Source organism: Miniopterus natalensis, chromosome 13, assembly GCF_054644295.1.
Source record: "Miniopterus natalensis isolate mMinNat1 chromosome 13, mMinNat1.hap1, whole genome shotgun sequence".
Taxonomy (NCBI): Eukaryota; Metazoa; Chordata; class Mammalia; order Chiroptera; family Miniopteridae; genus Miniopterus; species Miniopterus natalensis.
This window is the reverse complement of record NC_142093.1, coordinates 38,574,957-38,595,905: the sequence shown is the minus strand read 5'-3', so window position 1 is coordinate 38,595,905 and position 20,949 is coordinate 38,574,957. Positions and strand designations below refer to the sequence as shown.

The window sequence follows — 20,949 nt, the reverse complement described above, 5'->3', positions numbered from 1 at the left end:
TCTTTCTCTCCCTCTCCCTTCCTCTCTCTCCAAAAATCAATTAAAAAATCTTTTTAAAAAAATGGTTAAAAGGGATCAGGGGCAAAAATATTAAACTTCTTAAGGCTTCTCCTATATACCCACACATGGATTGTCTCTTCACTCTGCCCATACCAAGGAGCTGGTATAAAGATCAAGGAATAAACGTGGAAGCACATTTGTAAACTGCAAAGCACTATGAATTGAAAGAAGAGATCATTTTCTTTCCCATAAATATTTTGCAGGAGGTCATATACTTTTGGGTAAGACAATCTGTAACCAGATGTTAATTAATTTTAGACTCAAAAGTCTTCAAAAAACCTATTAATCAGAATTTGACAATACTACCACAAATAAGAAAATTAGTTTTACCTATACATAATATGAAAATCATGTTTTATGAAAGCATTATTCCAAGTAATATTTCAATATGTTGAAAGAAAATCGTAATATAACACTAGGCGAAACAAAGTATATGAATTACTTAATTTCACTAATATAGCAAATGACAATTCAAACATTCCATTACACTAATTGACCAGAAAAATATTTATAAGATTGATAATGTTGTAGAAATAGAATAAAGCTGATTACATGATCTTTGCTCTACTTTAATAGCTCTTGATTTTTCAACATTGTTACTGATTCAATATAATATGCATTAAAAATGTATAGCCAAAGTTTTTTTTCTAAAGAGAGATATGATGTAGCATACTTACCCCACCTCACTGTCTTGTTCTGCCCGGAGCATAGCAAGCCACTGCTGTTTGTACACAGAAGACAGCCATCCTAAAATGTAATAATAAATATATTAATAAGAATAATAAGAAACATGGAAGAATAAAAAGGATTTTAAAATTTAAAAAATATATATATCTTTATTGATTTCAGAGAGAGGAAGGGAAAGGGAGAGAGAAAGATAGATACATCAATGAGAGAGAAACATCGACTGGCTGCCTCCTACAAGCTCCCCACTAGGGATTGAGCCTGCAACCCGGGCGTGTGCTGACTGGGAATCTAACCACAATCTCCTGGATCCTAGGTCGACACTGAGCCAGGCCCGGCAGGGCAAGGATTAAAAATTTTAAGAAGTTGATAAAGTTGTTACTATTTCTGAATTCAAGTTTAGAATAGTAATAAATAAAACTGGTAATTTATATTTTATAAATATGCTATAACAATATGACTTAATGATTTAAAAAAATGTTTTTATTGATTTTAGGGAGAGAGGAAGGGAGAGGGATAGACAGAAAGATCAATGAGAAACATCGACTGGCTGCCTCCTGCAAGCCCCCTACTGGGGATTGAGCCCACAACCCCCGGCATGTGCCCTGACCAGACTAAAACTACTAATACCCACTTCACATTCCAAAAATATAAAGCTTATCTACTTGCATCACAGACACACCTAAGTTAAATTACTTTAGAATAGGCTTTCCTTTTTTAACCTCTTCCAAATTCCATTTCTAAAGGGTCTTAAAAAGAAGTCCAATTAGCCCTGGTCGGTGTGGTTCAGCTGGTGTCATCCCATGCACCGAAAGGTTGCTGGTTCCATTCCCAGTCAGGGCACATGCCTGGGTTGCAGGCTCAATCCCTGCTAGGGGGCATGCAAGAGGTAGCCAACAGATGTTTTGTTCTCACATCAATGTTTTTCTCTCTAAGTGGGCTTGGCATCTAATATTATACTATTGCTAGAGCCTGATATATAAACACACACTAAAACGACTATATAACTGCTGTATTATAGAGTAGGGGTAGGGAACCTTTTTTCTGCCGAGGGCCATTTGGATATTTATAACATCATTCAAGGGCTGTACAAAATTATCAACTTAAAAATTAGCTATGAAAAAAACTCCTAGATTTATTGAATTTCTAGACCCGGCTGTGGTTACCCTGGAACGGCCAGGCTAAATGATTTTGTGGGCTGGACATTCCCCACCCCTGTTATAGAGAATATAATCTTCAGAGAAATTGTGTCTAAAAAGCCCCCACAACCATACAAATATAACACACACCCTCTCATCTTGGCAGTGTAAAGCTAATATTATAAAAATGATTCATATAAAATTAATAGAAAAACAGTGTCTATAAACCTGTTAGAATGATTTCATAAAACCGCATTACTTTCAAATATATTAAAAATGTTACTCTAGGTTTGCTTTCCATTGAACACCTTTCTAAATAAGTATACAGATTACAAGACCAATGTAAATCTATAAACACAGCTATATTAAAAACTAAAGTGTCAGATAATTACAACTTTTCAGACAAATCTATCACTAATGTTTACAAATTTACAAATATTCAAACAGGAATTCTATTCTATACTTCTTATATGCATATACAGTACTAAGCTGAATCTTATATAAGCACTAGAGATTTAACTGAGAATATTAAATCAGTAATTGTTTTAAAAAATTTAAATTATAATTAGAAAAGATATTACTTTTGTTTTGACATGAGCTTTAAGACTAGAATAAGGAAAAAAAGAAAATAAGTAAATTTATGGGCTATTAATAGAAAAAAGCAGTTATAACCTTTAAAGAATACTACAAAAGCCATTTTTAAAAGTCTAGTCCCAAGTAGTGTACTAGTTAATCAAATGAAGAACACCCATATTAGAGAAAACTATATAGCCACTTAAATATCTTGGAGAGTATTTAATGATATGGAAAAATACACAAAATATATAATGTGAACACAGAAAATTACCTACATGGTATGATTCAGCTTTGGTATAAAAATGTGTACCTTCTTGGGATTAAGGATAATTTCTATTAAGTATTCTTTTCTCTGATATATATTACTATTATAATCAGAAAGATACTACTTAATATAATAATTTCGTTATGTTCTCTTACCTGAAGGTATTAGAGAATCTTGTTCAATAATTCGTGCAGAGGCCAAATCACTGATAATATACTGTAACCTTAAATGTCTGAATACTGACACAAATGGTTTTCCTTGCTCAGTTTCAAGGAAGGTCATACCTTCAAAATCTATAAAAAACAGTTTAAATTAAATAGCCATTCTTTTAAAATCTACTAACTTACTTTTTCATTAAATGTTTTCATGGGTTTCGGACATACACACACACACACATCTATTATATAAAAAGCTAGTTTCAAAGTTTTCAAAGATTTTATAAACCTCAGGTAGGTGGATAAAAACTTGGGAGATTTAGAAAAAAGCCCCAGGAAATTAATTTTGGTCCTAAGTAGAACCTTGGAACAATTCAGTTGTACACCATTCTGGGGTTTGGAGCTTGCAGTGAAGCAAGGTAGGAAAGGAATGCTTGAGAACGATAGTTAGGATTATGGTATCTCCCCAGGACACCCTCTCCAAGGCACTGACAACTCCAGTGGAACTCTAAAGCCCAAGTGCCTCACTTAAGGGTCTTCAAAAGATACACAGGTCATGGAATGTCTCTAAGGAGTCTTCTAACTTATGCTTTAGCTAGATGCGATGACCACTAATTAATTTATTAATTCTCTATTCAAATACAAAATAAGATACAAGGAAATTGTAGCCATGGATTTGTTACACATGGATAGTATTTATTGTTAAAATAATTCAAGTTTAAGAAGTATATGGCTTAACTGGTCAAGATGGTAGAGTAGGCATATGTAGTACTCGAATCCTCCCACAACCACATAAAAATTAGAACTAAACAACACAACAACCATTATTCAGAACCACCTGAAATCTAGCTGAATAGAAGTCCCACAACTAAGGACATAGGGAAGCCACAATTGAGACTGGTAAGAGGGGCAGAGATGTAGAACAGGTTTGTTCCACACCCATGAGTGGCAGATAAAAATCGGGAAGGATGTCTTGTATGCAGAGGTCCTCCCTGTAGAGTGAGGGGTCCCAGCCACACACCAGACCCCCCTACCCAGGGTTCCAATGCAAGGACAAGAAGTCCTCAAGACTTCTGACTGTAAAAACCAGCTTGGATTTTGGCTGAGTGAGACAGAGAGAGGGCTGCTAGAGTACCAGGTGTTTTTCTTAAAGTGTCCGCACAAGGACTTAATCAGTCTCACTCACTCTGAGTTCCAGTGCTGGGGAACTAGGGACATACAGGGAGGAACTGAGTTGTCTGGCATCAGGCGAGAGTTGGAGAAGCGGCTTGATCCCAGAGAGTAGTGCTGGCAGAGGCCACTGTTCCTTTTTTGGGCCCTCTCCCCACAGAGCCAGCAGGCAGGTACCATATCTGAGTCTCCATCAACCTGGCTAATATTGTTAACCTCACCCTGCTGATTCCCTGAAACCCCAGTGCACCCAACTTGCAGGCCCATCTAAGCCATTTCCAGTGGCTTTTCCATACAAATGGCCTGTCTTGGCTCAATCTTTGGATTTTCCTAAAATCTCTCAAACAAGCAGCATCTGGCCTTGGTATGCCCCATATCTCTTGCTAAGTGGCCCCAGGCTTGGCACTAGTGTAGTCTTGACCCATATATATCTGAAAAGTCAAATAATGAAGAAAACGTGAGAGAAATATGCTAAAATATAATGGGTGAGGGGACCACAAGTGATTTCTCTGTTTTACTTCCTCTGTATTCATCACTTTATAATTTTAAAACTGTATGAAAACCTCAAAATCCTCACTGAAACATAAGAGCATTAGACATCTATTTTGCTTTACGCAATCAGTGTCTCCCTGAAAAGTTATCTTAAACTGTATACACTATGAAGACTGGGTTGGAGACCCTAGAGTGAAAACCAGAAGTGGACCACAGCTTCTTATTCTGGTTTAATTTCTCTAGATGTGCTGTGGTTAACCCATCTGGAGCTCAAGAGGATAAGTTTATGTCAACATTTACCTAATACCTACTGTTTCTATTGAGTCCCTTTGTCTTTTTAGCTTCTCCGCCCTCCTTATCTCTTTCAGTTTTTACATATCTCCCTGTTTAAGATTTCTCCTCGATAATTTATCTGATCCCTCTTTAATTACCATAATGTAGTACTAAGGCATAATTTAAGATGTAAATTTAGTATTTTGTTCTTTAAGTAAATCAAGTTAGATTTTATTGGTATAGCCCTTTAGACATTTTTCGTTCATGAGCTTGACAAAAAAAGAATTTATCTGGCTCTAAGCTAGGAAATCTCACTACATAAAATAATTCTACAAAATTTATTTAAACAAGACACAAAGAGCACTAAATTTTCAAAATTAAAACCTTCTATTCATTAAAAGACACCTTTAAGAAAGTAAAAAAGATGACCTACAAACTAGAAGTGCAACACATATTTATGACAAAGAATTGATTTCAAGAATATATAAAGAATACCTACAAATCATTAAGAAAAGAAATACAATATTAAAATAGGAAAACACCTGAACAAGTATTTCACAGAAGAGAAAATGGCCAATACACACATAAAAAGCTGTTTAATTTCTTTGTTTTAAAGAAATGAAAATCAAGTTCATAATATGAAATAGTTCAGTAACAACTAAAACAAAATGATACACTGTCCAGCGGTGTACTAGAGCTGGCTCGTACTGGCTCACAGGAGCTGATGGTATGCATTTCTTCCCAACTCCACATTCAGTGATGTCATGTTGGTAGCTTGAAATCAGCCATGTTGGGGAATTGTAAAATGGAAATTTAAAAATAATCGGGGATTATTTTTCCAGAGAGCCAGTTCACCAGCACACCACTATATTGTATATGTTAAGACACACATATATATGAAATAACATTTTTTTTTTTTAAGCAAGGGAATAATAAACCCAAAATTCAAGACAGTAGTTGGGAAAAGTCAAAGGGACACAACATGAAAGAAGCACATGAGCAGACTATAGTTATTAATGTTCTAGTAACTGAGGATTAATTTCTGGAGGTTTGCTATATTAAAAATAAACAAAAAGGTGGCAGTACATAGACTAAAAGCGACAGTAAACAAAGGAAATCATGAACTAAGGATTATGAGTTATCTACTTCCTCGTACCTGAGGGCCATTAAATTTTTCCCCTGTATCTGTTTTAGCAAAGTAAAAAATAAATATATTGTATATTCTACCTCTGTCCAGATAAGACAGACTTTATGGCAGTTGATCTTAACCAATTTTAGATCAACCTCCCTGGGAATCTGATGAAAGGTATGGAAACTCTTTCCCCTAAAAATGCAACACACACAGACATATAAAATTTTGCATCCATTTTCAGAGGTTAGTGACACACAGAAGCCTGTCTGTGGGTCCCCCATGTTAAGAATTGCTGTCTAATACACAGAGTTTAATTTGTTAGGGAAAATTCAATGTGGTCAAACAAAAGACAAATTCAAAAATCAGTAGTTACAGGGATCAAAACATGGTTTAAGGAGTAATAATTTAGTTACTGATAAGCAAGGCATTTTTCTTATCCAGCCTCAGTTTTCTCAGGGGAAATGAGGGGTTGAATTAGATAATTGCTAAGGTCCTCTCCAACACTAAAATTTTCTAAGTCTATAATGATTTTAATAAATTTCAATTATAAAAACAAGTTTTCAGGTATACCTTTTTTCCTCTTAGAAAACCAGACATCTGTTTCAGTCAAAAGCTGTTTTAAAGATCCATTCCAAGAAGGCACAAGCTGAAGGAACATCCACTAGGTTAAAAAAGAAAAAAATGACAAGACTTCATATTATGATTTTACATTTTCAAACTGCTTCCACCTTAAAACATAGTATCTAAAAGTTTTAATTTTCATACAAGCAATTGAAAGAAGTAGAACTATTACATGACATGCTTATAAAGCTTTAAATTAATTGCTGTCCAATAATAAAAATTAGGTGTGTGTGATAAAGAATAAACTAATCCTTGAAAGTTAATGGTCTCAAATACACTGTAGTTATACTACTTAAAAGGTAAAGGTTTAATATATAGTACATTAGCAAATCTATACTAATTTATTCTACTCACCAATTAACTCAATTTCACTACATACTATGTGAGATTATAAATGTAAGAAATTAAATAAGGGAAAAAGGAGTTTCTTTTTGTCCAATTGTCTTATTGCTGTTGAGACATAATGCAGAATAGTAAAGAGCATGAACTTTTAAATCCTGACCCTACTATTTAGTAGCTGGGCAAATGACCTAATTTCTCTGGGCATTAATTTCTTCATTTGTTTAATGAGCATAATATGTCTACCTCACAGAACATTTAAAAAATTAATACGTGTAACATAGTTTGAATAGTGCTTGGTACAGAGTAAGCATTTATCATTACTGGCAAACCAGCAGTTACAACAGGAAAGTATGAATGCTACCAGAGATAGAAATGAGACTCCTTTAATGATTAGATAACCCCGTTACTAAACTTCCTTGAAGAAAAATAGTAAAAGAATCTCATCCTACCATAAAAACAAACCACCACAATGATAAAACAAGAAGGTGTCTCTCTCATTCCCAGATTTCACAACTGTGTTAAATGTAGACTCCATGTGGGGGACAAAAGGCTAAAGGCAAAATTATGCAGTGGGAAAAGCAATGGATTGGGACTCATAATACCTGGGTTCTGCCTCAAGTCTGCCACTTAGTTATTGTAAGAATTCTAAGTTTTAGCTTCTATAGAACAAGAATAATAAAAATGATGATAATAATAATTTTAAAAGTAAAAAATTGCAAAAAAAGACTAGCCAATTTGTCTCTTCAGAGAGTTATGAAAATAAAATTACATTTAAAATGTTGAAACCATTGAAAAGGATGGACTGAAACATAAGCCTGAATGAAAATAAGGTCTTTAAAAGAAGAATTTTAACATTTTCTAAAAAAGGCAAGTGTGAAAATTTCATCATAGTTATTAATTCAACTAAAGCTCAACTCTGAAAACATTTCTGAAAACCATATACGGCCGACCCTTGCATAACACAGGTTTGAACTGTGCAGGCCCACTTACATGTGGATTTTTTTTTCAATAAATACCGTAAATGTATTTTCTCTTCTTTATGATTTTCTTCATAACATTTTCTTCTCTCTAGCTTACTTTATTGTAAGAATACAGAATACATATAACATACAAAATATGTGTTAATTGACCATTTATGATATCAGTAAGGCTTCTGCCAACAGTAGGCTATTAGTAGTTATGAGTAGGTAAGTTTTTGGGGAGTCAAATTTTTGACTGCAGAGTGGGGGGGAAGTTGGTTTCAGTGCCCCTAACCCTAGAGATGTTCAAAAGTCAACTGTAAAACATTTAACATCTCTGATTATATAAGTAACATAACAATAACATATTTGTTGTTGAAAAAAATCTGGAAAAAAACAGAAATGTATCCCTAGGATAAAGGAGTATGAAGAACGAAATTAAAATCACTCAGCATGACAACAAATCCCTAAACACAAAGACTTCTTAACATTTTTGCATATTTCCTTTTACTTTTCTTAAATTTATAAGCATTCCCTATCACTGGCCACTGGCTGTTTCCAATTTTTCACTATTATAATCAATGCTGAGGTGATATCCTACACACATCATACTACATCAATACCTTTTTAAGAGCTGTGTATACATCCATCTCCACTTGCATCACAAATAAGTTAGATGAACCAATGAGCAGTTTCATGACATTTATACTAAAAAAGATAAAATAGAGGTAGTGAGTTTATTTTCATGCACAGGCTAAAAGAGGCTGGTAAAACTGAAAATGTTGCATTTCTTATCAAAAGAAAATGTGGAATTAAACATTAAATCAGTCTTTTTGCCCAAGACAAAGAATATTTGGCAGAAAATAATCTATCTGAACACAGAGATAATTCAGATAGTGTGCTATGAAAGGTCTTTTTTTTTGCACTAATAGGAAAACAAAAAGAGTTCTGATCTGCTAATTAACCCAGTTAAAGCAAGGTCCCAATAAGATAACTCTTAGTATGCTCTGATAAAGTGGCAGCCTTCCTCATTTTCCTTTCCTCCCCATTCAATATTTAAAAAACAAAGACACTTGTCAAAATACAATGAAACAGCTAGATCTTCAAATTAATGTTTAAACTCTAGGCCTAAGAGAAGTGCTTAGTCATAAAACATGTTTTTATTACTATAAGAGTAAGATCAAGAAATATGTGTTAGTTTAAATTTAAAGTGAAAATAACATCACCAGTTGTTTTCCTTCTTTCCCTTTTTCTTTCCTTCAAGTCAGAAAAAAAGCATCTGAGTTTTTAAGATGACCACTATGATTTATCTTCCTTTTGAAAAAGCGCAATGAGAAATTATAACAGAAAAAATTTAAAGTATTTCTAATGATTTTCAAACCAAATATACTGCAGAGCTTTGTTTATGTGATATCACTAGGTGATGGTTTCTTTCTTTTTTTTTTTGTAGAATAATACTTTCTACTAAAGTACTTAAGGGCAGACAAAAGGAAAGGATCCAGAGTTCCAGAAGGTGGTCTAGTCATAAAAATAACACTTCTATTAATTCTTGTATTTTATCTTGAAAATTCAAAGAAATTTAAATTCTCTCTATTGCATAATGTATTTAAAGATAAAAGTGTTTCTCTCCTATGTCTTTCTACGCCTCCCTCTCCCCCACCCCTAGTCAGTAAAATTGACATCCCAGGAAGATTAGGCAATGATAAGTCATTGGTTTTGTACATTTTCATTGGAGTGTCACATACTACTTAGGGACATTTGTACCCTTTCCTCAGAAGCACCACTGTAAAGGAAACACAAGCTTGAAATGCAGCCTGAAATGCAAGACTATAAAGCCTACTGGTCTCTAAAAGATCACTCCTACCCTGAATTTCTCAGATTCTGCCATTACTACAAATAAGCTCCTTGAGGGCAGAGGCCATGACATAATCATCTCTGTATCGTTCACAGCCTCTAACAGAGTACCTTTATACATAGCGGACATTCTGGAAGTATTTGTAAAAGGAAGGAGGAAGCAATAGTAAGCAGACTTAATTCAAAGTCCAACCTACTTAATTTAATGAATTTCATTAGGCTTATCAAAAAGTTTACAATTTCCTTAAACTTAATTTTTCAATGGGAAAGATGGCTTTTTTAAAAACTATTTTATTGATTTTTAGAGAGAGAGAAAGGGAGAGGGACAGAGAAAGAGAAACATCAATGTGAGAGAGAAACATCCATCCACTGGCTGCCTCCTGAATGCCCCCCACCAGGGATCGAGCCTGAAAGCTGGGCATATGCCCTGACCAGGAATGAAACCAGCAACCTTTTGGTGCATGCGACGATGCCCTACCAGCTGAGCCACACTGACCAGGGCTAAAGATGGCTTTAAAAATAAACTTTTAGGCCCTGGCTGGTTTGGTTCAGGGGATGGAGCATCAGCCCACAAACTGAAGGGTCCTGGGTTCCATTCTGGCTAAGGGGACGTACCTCAGGTTGCAGGCTCTGGCCCTAGTTGGAGCACATGAGGGAGGCAACCAATCCAGGTCTCTCTCTCACATTGATATTTCTCTCTCTCCCCCTTCCACTCCCTCTGAAAAGCAATGGAAAAATATCCTCAGTAAGGAGTAAAAAAAAGAAAAGAAAAAAAATAATAAGAGAACTTTTAGAGCCCAGCAAAAGTGAGATAACAAAGACTTTTCTACAATTTTATAGCAGCAATGAATTTTTCTATTAAAATTGGTTAAAACAGTCAACATAATATACATTATATCATTCATAATTTGTGTAGCATTTCATCAGTTCATGGGTGCAGTCATGATACCTTTTACCAAATTGTTTATTTTTTCATAAGTAATATATTTTTGTTTTATACAAAAATATCTTGTATACTTTGGAAAATGTAAAACAGTATTTTAGAATGATTAAAAAGTTATTTAAAATTCAAATACCTCAGTTCTTTAAAAAGTTCAACATTCTGATGAGTCATCAAATTGTTTAGAAGCCATTCGAGGCACCTGAAATTAAAACACAGAATTATTACATTATATATCATGTACTGATGATTTACTAAGTAAGACTTACAGTTATAATAAAAATGGAATATTAGTCTTGCTAGGACATGCTCAAAATTTTTAATTTAACAATTAAAAATTTAGTATTATTTTTTGTCAGCAGTTATTAAGGGAATATTCCCTTTATATTAATGAGAGCATTTCAACTTAAGAAAACCGCATTTCAAGTTTGTGTTAAAAGGTTTATGAAAGAGCTTACAAACTTCGATATAATTTGAAAATGGGTACTGAAATTCTCAAGAGTTAAAAAAAAAAAATTGTCAGTAGTTGCATTGATATGATGTCTAGCATGTGTACTAATTGAAAGATTTTATAGAAAATCTACAGTAGAGTGACCATAGTTTTTATAAGCATGTATAACCCACCCATGGTCACTTACAAAGACATCACTTTTGAGAAATTTACTAATTTGTCCAAATGTAAAAAGAAACATTTAATACAAAATTCTATTCTATCTTTTTTTTTTCTTTCGTTCTTGTCACTACACATTCTCTTAGGAAACCAAAGCAGCCAAATTCCCAAAAGTGGGAGGGAAGGAAAAACAAAAAGGGTAACTCACTTTTTCTTTACAGAATCTAATCCATAGGTCCCTGCTGATGTGTAATAGCCACATACAGTTTTCACATTAATTGTTTCCTTCATTGTCTCACCACACTGCTGTATTAAACCATCCTGTAAATATAAATAAGCACTGGAAAGGCCCATTTCATGTGGGAAAAATTAGCTCTGAACATGTGCTTTTACATATTAAAAAGTAAAAAAAGGAAGAAAGAAAAGAAAGAAAACTCATTAAGTGCAACAAGCCTAAGTTTTTCATAAGTCCAGTAAAAATACCGAAGGGGGGAAAAAAAAAATCCAGGAGGTATGCAACTAAATACTTGGAATTAAAAATGGAAGAGAGGGGGTAAAAGAAGGCAGAGATGAATATTATTATCCTCTCTCTTTTCTATTCTTCCCTTTCCCTGGGATCTTTGCAAATTTAAGCAACATTCTGTTTGTTTTGCCAGTTCTTTTTAAATTAAGACCTCTCTGCATAGAACATGTGATGGGCTAGGCAAGTAAACTATGAATCATCAGAAGGTGTTTATTAAAGTTTAAAACATTTATGAATATCTAAAAGATGTACTTACATCAAATATATTATTGTTTTAAACTAACACTGAAATTTTAATCTAAAATGTTTACATATAAGATTTCCTTTTTTTTTCTTCCTCCACCTCCTCCTCTGCCACCCTCCATGTAAGATTTCAAATGAACTTTATTCAATATATGGAATGAATACTGTCACTGTTTACTCAACTTTCTGAAATATATTCATGCAAATATATTACTAGGTTAAACAGTTAAGTCATAAAGATAATGCAGAAAGTGGATTTAGAACAAAACCAAAAAAGGACTAAAGTTAGAAAATAAAGTATACTTAGTGGAAATAAGAATTGTAAGGATCAAAACATTTTAAAATATCAAATAACTTCAACAAAGTATATTTAGCAAGCTATTAACTTTTACTTCAAATAAATTAGTATACAAATGCAACATAAAAAGAAAATTAACTCTTTTAAAGATCAAAATAAATCACTGATTCCATTAGGATTTTAAACTTACCAGAATGTCATTCTAGACTTCTCCCCTATCCTCTTAATATCTCCTTTGTCATGAAGTCCAGTGGATTATCCCTGTGTTATGACCCTAATTTAGACCCTTACTTGGATTATTACAATAGTTTTTATACTCATCTTTTCTTCAATCCATCCTTCACATTGTTCCTGAAGTATTCTTTCTAAACACAACTTTGTCTTTTTCCTGATTAAAATCTTCCAAAAGTACTTATACATAAAGTCTAAACTTTTTAAAAGGTATCGAGGACTTTCATGAGCTGGCCTCTGCCTCCCTCTCTCCAACCCTTTTTATATTCTATACTAGAGCCATGTTGCCCTCAGATTCTCTAGTTTTCCACAGTTTCACATCACCAGGTCTTAGTTTACTGTCTGAAATGCTTTCCTTCTCTCTTCTTACTTTGCAAAAGAAATACATTTTTCAGTTTTCAAGACTCAACCTCAAACACAACTTCCTTCTTTGACACCACCATGTTAAACTGACCACTTTATGGATCCACGAAATCCTACATGATGTTTATTATCATACCTATAACACTGGACAGCTCTTACTTTATCTTTGGGTTGGCGTATCAACCCTCCCTCTCCCACTCATTATACTGTGAGCTTCTTAAAGGTGGGGAAAGTACCTTAATTTACCTTTGGATCTTTATGCCTACTTTAGCACACTGCTTAAGACACTTCTGTTGAATGAACAAATCTGTCCTTCTACCAATAAATTATACACATTTACACACAGTTATTTCATAATTAAGAAAGTTTACACAGTAAGCACTCAATGTTTTTTGAGCCCATGAAGTAAATGAATTAGTAATTACGTATAAGCCATCTGCTTCATAACAGTCAAAATAAATCATTATTGAATAGAAATCTGTAAATGGACTTAGACAAATAAATTTTTTCCACATTATAGTCATTCTAAGATGTCTACACAGAAATAGCTTGTATTCATCTTACATAGACATCATGACCCCTCTGGTTGCAATAAATTGCCTTTGGCTAAACATTTTAGATGATATCACAAATGGCATATTTATGCAATTCATTTTTATTTTAAAAATTGTAAAAAGCTAAACTTTATTTTTGGAATAGATATTTTGAAACAAAGATATAACTGTAATCCTTTCTTTGAATAATGCATATACTTACCAACTGTAGCATACAAGCTGCTGCCAAAATGGCAATAACTCGACTGGGCTTTATTAAGACATCATCTCGATATAGTGACCCAAATGCAACCTGCAGTGCTGGAAGCAAAAGTAAACATGTAGAATGAAATAACAATTATATCTATAAGAGTATTACAAAGATAACAACACTGACTTTTTTTACACACTAAAACATATGTCTAAATCTAATATGTACTTAAAAAGGGCAAGAGAAACATCATTAATTAAAATGCTAGTAATGGTTACTGATTAATGGTGCTAATTTAATAGTAATGTTATAAATTTCCATTTATTTTACCAAATCAAGCTGGATTCTTCTACATCTAACCTTGACATTAACTAGTGGTCAGAATTCAGATACCAGATACCCTTGGAAAAAGCTTTATAAAGATAGCCCTGAGTAGACCAATTATTAAGTACATGTATAGACACTATGATATTAACTCTGATGCTTTTCAGTGCTTCACCACTGGCGAGTATGGAATAGCTCATGGTCTTATCCATGCTATACTCTCACCAGCCACCATAGCTATCTGAGCCTGTCCTTCCTTCTCTCTGCTGTACCTGCATCTATGTCTCACATAATTTACTTTATGTTTTTGCACCTGAAACTTGTATGAATATTATTCACCAGCTTTTCTATGTAATTATAATACATAGTCATACTTCTCCTTCCTTCACCCTACATTCTCCATATCCCAGGGAGATATATTTGTAAACATAAGTAAACAGATTGATATGGCCCACATGACTAAGATTAGACATAGGTAGAAGAGAATTGATAAACTATGGAGTAAATCAATATAATGTTGTTGTCTTGGGGTATTAAATAGAGCTTTTTACTAGCTTCCAAAGAAAGAAGAAAATATTTTCTACCAAAAGAAAAGGTTATGTTTTCATTATTTTGTATGGTAGTAATAATTATGGTGGTGGTTACCTTCTACATCAATATTCTGGTCAGGAATCTCCAGTTCAATAATATTCATGCTGGATTCTTTCCAAGAACCACTGAACATACTAGAAAAGTAGCCAGACTTAAAAAAAGAAAAATCAATGATTATCCAGTACTTTCTGTGTCTTCCAAATTATCTCCCCATTTCTAACTTTAAGCCAACTATTCTATCAAAACTAATTCATCATATTATTTTAAGAGAAAAAGAACTGCCAAACATGTCTATAGGAGAAAAGAAATTGAGGTAAGGGCACTATTAGGTATACGAAAATATTTTCAGTTTAGTACGAATTTAATGAAAAATAAACCAAATTCTTACATCACTGTCTGAACTAAATCCCTATATAGTAATATATTTGAACCTCATTAGCTTTTTAATAGAAACGATTTCTGCAGTATATTACATGTATATGTTTTCCTTGTGAATGACATTTTAAGTTCAAACATAAATTTTGTTATATATTTAAGCATCTCTCATAAACATATGACAACACACAGGTGGATAAATAAAAGTGTACCAAGGAAGAGAACTGACTAAAAGCCCTCAAACTGTTAAATCCTTACTGTACCTAGTGGCTGTAAAGGGTCCAAACCAGTCTCAAGTCAACACTAATAAGATGATTCCCGAGAAATTAGGGAAAATCCAAAGTTTAGTTTTATTTAATCAGAAAATTCCAGAATGAACTTGAATTCTTGGGAAAGTTTCAGAATGGATGAAGTCTTCAGTTATTTCTAGATAACACCTCTCATAATCAGAATTACTTTGGAATGGCTCAAATATTAACTAATTTATTTTTTTTTAAAAATTTCTGGGTACATAGTATATACAAGGCACTATGAATATAGCTGTAAATAAAACACACAGTTTCTGTCCTCAGGGGGCTTATAATTTAGCATGTGGTTTGCACTATAAACCAAGTAAGTATATCAAGCTTCTCTTGAGATGGCAAGAGGTATTCTCATCCTTAAATTCGTAAAACTGAGAGAAAGAGGCATTTTCATCCTTAAAAATCACAAAACTGCTTTGAGGGATTAAAAAAAACCAAACATACGGAGCATATCCTCAAGCTGAGACCAATGCTCTGATATATTCTCTTGGCTACATACTTTAAGGCAAAATAAAACTGTTCAAAAAATTAAATAAAAACTACGATTAAAATGTTAGAGAAAAATTCCTTTCAAATGTTTATACTAAAAAAATCTTAAACTATACTGTCTTACCAGTAATTATTGTCAAATGGTAAAAAAGAGACGGAAAAATATAAGTTCCACAGGATAAGAAACGAATTGTTCACTGCTCTATTTTCCCAGTGCCTAGAACAATGATTTGAAGAAAAGACAGAGTTGATGAAAAATAAAATATTTGAGCCATTAAAGCAATATTTTCTTTCATTTTGAAAGTTCTGAATCTTTAAAATGGGGTGGTAGATAGTAATATTTTTCAGCACAAGAATCAAATAAGTATATCAGCTAAATGACTTAGTCTATATACTTTCTTTATGGTGTCTTTAATTTAACTGCATTTTTCAGGAGAGAAGGAAGAGTAAGTGCCAAGAACTTTCCATTCATATTCAGCATTAACTACAAAGCAACATTCTAGCTGATTTCACCCAATTAATCATATACATAATAAACAAATTCAGCAATCTTAACTTTAATGTTAAACATTTTTTTCCATAATCCTTTCCCTTTTGTCAACAGAAGGCACCCAAATAAGCACCCTACTGAAGCAATGACAGAAAGTATTGATTTCTAGGCCAGTAAGACAACGAAAATTCAAAATCTGTTTTCCAGACCAAACTAAGCTTTCACTAACAATGTTTGCCATATTTCTAATAAAACAAGACTTTTTATTAGCTGATAGGAGTTAACCACTGTTCATGCAAAAGATTACTGTGAAATGCAAATATAAAGAACATGACTTAAAAGAGTTTGAGTTTTTTTTTAAGTAATCATTCAAACAGAAAAATAAAATACTTACTTGACATAAATATATTTTGTGTAAGCTCCACTCTTCTCCTAGAGCACAAATTTTAATGTCACTGTTTTCACCATTCAAAAACAATGTTTGATAAATATATTTGGATGTACTCTTTAATTTTTTCCTGTTAAAAGAAATGCAACTGTTACATGTGTGTAAAACTGAATGTTTTACTGATTTTGCAAATAACTCAAAATGCTCCCTTTGTTCAATCGTTATTAAATAAAGCCAATTTAAGTAAAAGGAGAGAAGGATATTATATATTTAAATTTGCTCATGTATGGAAGAGTACATTAAAAAAACTAATAGTAGGAGATTCCAAAATGGTGGTGGATTGAGTGGAATCTATACTGACACTCTCCCAGGACCAAACTGGAATTACAACTAAAATATAGAAAAACCATCCTGAATTATCAACTGAAGACATTCTGTAGAGCACCCTCATAACCAAGGACATAAAGCGGAGAACACATAGAGACTGGTAGGAAGTGCAGAGGTGAGTGAAAGCTGGCTGGGCTTCCATAGGCAGCAGCTGAAGTTCCGGAGGGATATCTCAGCTGGGGGGACTTCCCACTGAGAACTCTGGGGCCTAAACCCCAAGCTGGGCTTCCCAGCCCAGAGCACCAGAACTGAGAAAGGTGCCCACATAACATCTGGCTGTGAAAAGCAGCGGGGTTTCTGTATGCCAGGGAGAGACAGCTGGAAATGCAGGCACCCTCATTTTTTTTTTTTTTTAAATCCTCACCAGAGGATATTCCATTGCTTTTTTAGAGAGAGTAGAAGAGAGTGAAACATAGAGAAATGTCAATGTGAGAGAGACACATCAACTGGCTGCTTTGCATGCACCCCAGCCAGGGTCACGGATCAAGCCTGCAACAGAGGTATGTGCCCTTGGCTGGAATTGAACCTGGGACCCTTCAGTCTGCAGGCCAAAGCTCTAACCATTGAGCCAAACCAGCTAGCGCTGCAGGTACCATCTTAAAGGGCCAATGCACAAAGTCTCATGTGCAGCCATTCACCTTGTGCTCTGGCAGAGGCAGGGCAGAGTGGACTAGAGCTGTGTGAGGAGAATCCAGGGTTGCTGCCTCGGGGTTAGAGCTCAGAGGGCAGCTATCTGGATTCCTGTGCTGAATCATTCCCCGACACTGCAGAGGACATCTTTCTCAGGCAGACATTTACTGTCCAAGCAGCTTTTGCCCGGGTGGGAAGCAACTACCCCACCCACTGAAAACCTCTCACTCCACCCTGTGGAGTTTCCACAGCCTGAGGCTCCTTAAGAGACTGAAAACAATCAGCCTCTGGGAGCTTTGAGTCTTTGCCTGATTTGCTTCTGGACTCAGGGCTTTGAAAAGCAGATGTTGGTGTGCATCTTGGTCCTTTCCAAATGCACCCAGCCCCAGCAGAGGGAACCACAAGCTGTGGAGTGGGGAAAGTTTCAAACAGGGTACTAAAGGCCAGTCACTGGCCTGCATTAGAGACCATCCAAAAGACTGAGAGTCCTGGCAAATCTACCTAATGCATAGAAACAAATCCAAACAGGCAGCAAAAATGGGGAGACGAAAAAAAACAAGCCCCGAATGAAAGAACAAAAGATTCTCCAAAAGAAGAGCTAAATGAAATGGAAATAAGCAATCTATCAGACATAGAGTTTAGGATACTGATCATAAGGATGCTCAACAGCATGAGAAAAGATATGGAAACTATGGAGGAAATTAAAAATGACATAGTAGAAATAAAAAATACATTGGAAGGAATAAACAGCAGATTAGGGGAAGATGAGGATCCGGTCAGCAAATTAGAAAACAGGGTAGTAAAAATTCACTCAATCAGAAGCAGAAAGAAAAAACAATTAAAAAAAAGGAGGACAGTTTAAGGGAGCTGTGGGACAACATGAAACGTAACAATATTCACATCACAGGAATGCCAGAAGGGGGAGAAAGTGAGCAAGGAACACAGAACCTGTTAGGAGGCACAGAGAGTTCCAAGCATGAAGAACCCAAAGAGGCCCACATCAAGACACAACATAATTAAAATGCCAAAAATTCAAGACAAAGAGAGAATCTTAAAGGAAGCAAGAAAAAAAGCAATCTGTTACCTACAAAGGAGCTCCAATAAGGCTGTCAGCTGACTTCTCATCAGAAACTCTACAGGCCAGAAGGGAATGGCATGAAGTATTCAAGATAATGAAAGCAAGGATCTGAAACCAAGAATACTCTATCCAGCAAGGCTATCATCCAAAATAGATGGTGAAATAAAGAGCTTCCCAGACAAAAAAAAAGGCTAAAGGAGTTTATTACCACCAAACCAGCATTGCAAGAAATGTTAGAGGGACTACTGTAATAAGAAGCTGAAATAGAAACATAGGCATAAAGAAATAAAATGGCAACAGATAAGTAACTATCAATAATAACCTTAAATATAAATGGATTGCGTGCTCCAATCAAAAGACATACATAGGGTAGCTGAATGGATAAGAAAGCATGACCCAAATATATGCTGTCTACAAGAGTCTCACCTCAGAACAAAAGACTCACACAGGCTGGAAAAAAAAAGACTTCTAGAGGATTTTAAAGGAGTGATTGACAGCAATACAGTCATAGGTGGGGACTTTAACACCCCACTGACTTTACTGGATAGATCTTCCAGACAAAAAAATCAACAAGGAAACAGTGACTATAAATGGTGTACCAGATCAGATGGATTTAATTGACATTAACAGAACATTTCACCCCCAAGCTACAGAATAAACATTCTCCCCAAGTGCACATAGGACATTCTCAAAGACAGACCATGTTAAGACACAAAACAAGTCCCTACAATTTCAAGATTGAAATCATATCAAGCATCTCCTCAGACATTTACATCATGGAATACTATGCAGCTGTAAAAAAGAAGGGTCCCTTACCCTTTGAGACAGCATGGTAGGATCTGGAGAGCATGCTAAGCTAAATAAACCAGTCAGAGAAAGACAAGTATCACATGATCTTACTCATATGTGGAATCTAATGAACAAAATAAACCAATGAACAAAACAGATCCAGAGACATAGAAGCATGGGATAGGCTGATGAATCACAGAGGGAAGGCAGGGGTGGGAGAGTGGGGGGAGAGAATAACCTAAGAACTTATATGCATATATGCATAACCCGTGAATACAGACAATAGTGTGGTGAAGGCCTGGGGTGGGGGAATACAGGGTAAAGGGTATCAATGGGGAGGAAAAAGGGTTCATTTGTAATACTTTCAACAATAAACATAAATTAAAACATTAAAAGAAAAACTAATAGTAGTGGCTATCTCTGAGGTAATCTATTCCCAAGAGGGGTAATAGTAGATAAATGGGGAAAGCATGAGGAGAACTTTCACTGTACTTTTTTGCAATTTTTAATTTCTGAACTAAGTGAATTACCTATTCAATGAATTAAGATAATATACAATTACAGAATGGAGAACATGCATAAAAACTTCACCCAAGTAATTTTTAAAATAATTTACATTCAATCTTTTGGTACCAAACTATTTTAAAAACTAGTTAAAGTGCCACAACCTCCCCCCCCCCCCCCCCATCTGCCAATTGGACAACTGGTTTGCAGCCTTAGACTAAAGGTTCTCAAAATTAAGCTCAATGGAAAAGTGGCGACCAGGGAGAGCCGAGAAGTAAATGCTGGGTATCCCACCTAGCTTCAACCAGAGCAGCACCACATATTATATCTGTAAACATCTTGCATTTCTGCATAAGATTCAATTTAAAACAATAATGTTTTTTAAGTTTGATAATCATTGCTCAAGATGGTCTAGTCAATACAAAAAGCCCTAGGTAGAGGCTGATCAGTATCTTTTATATTCCTGGTCAAACCTGAGAACTTTCCTAGTAGTTAAAAATACTTAATATTTTAAAAAATGAAGCAATTGTTTCAGGTAGTGTCTTGAGCCAGAATATTTAACATCTCTTTCCAACAGGCAGTAGAAACAGCACATGCTTTGGTGGTCAGACTTGAGTCCCAGCTTCACCACAGCTCAGTTACCCCAGATATAGAGGATATTAATAGTACACACTTCATTGGGTTACTGTGAGAAATAAATGAGACAATGTAGTTTCCAGTCCTTATAGCATCCTCCCCAACTTACATTAAAAGATTAAAAGTACAGAAAGGAATAAGCCCACAGCAAAAAGGTGAGGGTGGGCTTATTACCTGATTGGAGAATTCTAAGGATCTGGAAGTTCTAATGGGGAAACTTGTTCCCCTAATGGCCTTCTTCACTCTCTAGGAAAAAAGTACAGATAACTCAGGTATAAAGATTCCAAGGATC

General features: G+C 34.7%; 1 protein-coding gene across 2 annotated transcripts in view; it reads right to left on the bottom strand.

Moving 5' to 3' along the window:
* Positions 1 to 20,949, bottom strand: part of GMCL1 (germ cell-less 1, spermatogenesis associated) — a 39,151-nt gene that overhangs the window by 13,905 nt on the left and 4,297 nt on the right. Inside the window, exons 2-10 of one of the 2 annotated variants that reach the window (XM_016224218.2) lie at positions 16,640 to 16,763; positions 14,644 to 14,740; positions 13,687 to 13,784; positions 11,481 to 11,593; positions 10,799 to 10,864; positions 8,492 to 8,576; positions 6,517 to 6,607; positions 2,880 to 3,017; positions 738 to 807 (exon numbers count right to left, since the gene is read on the bottom strand). In XM_016224218.2, the coding sequence (XP_016079704.1) occupies positions 738 to 807; positions 2,880 to 3,017; positions 6,517 to 6,607; positions 8,492 to 8,576; positions 10,799 to 10,864; positions 11,481 to 11,593; positions 13,687 to 13,784; positions 14,644 to 14,740; positions 16,640 to 16,763 (882 nt within the window). The remainder of the gene's footprint in view (positions 1 to 737; positions 808 to 2,879; positions 3,018 to 6,516; positions 6,608 to 8,491; positions 8,577 to 10,798; positions 10,865 to 11,480; positions 11,594 to 13,686; positions 13,785 to 14,643; positions 14,741 to 16,639; positions 16,764 to 20,949) is intronic. The other variant, XM_016224220.2, reaches the window with a different exon arrangement.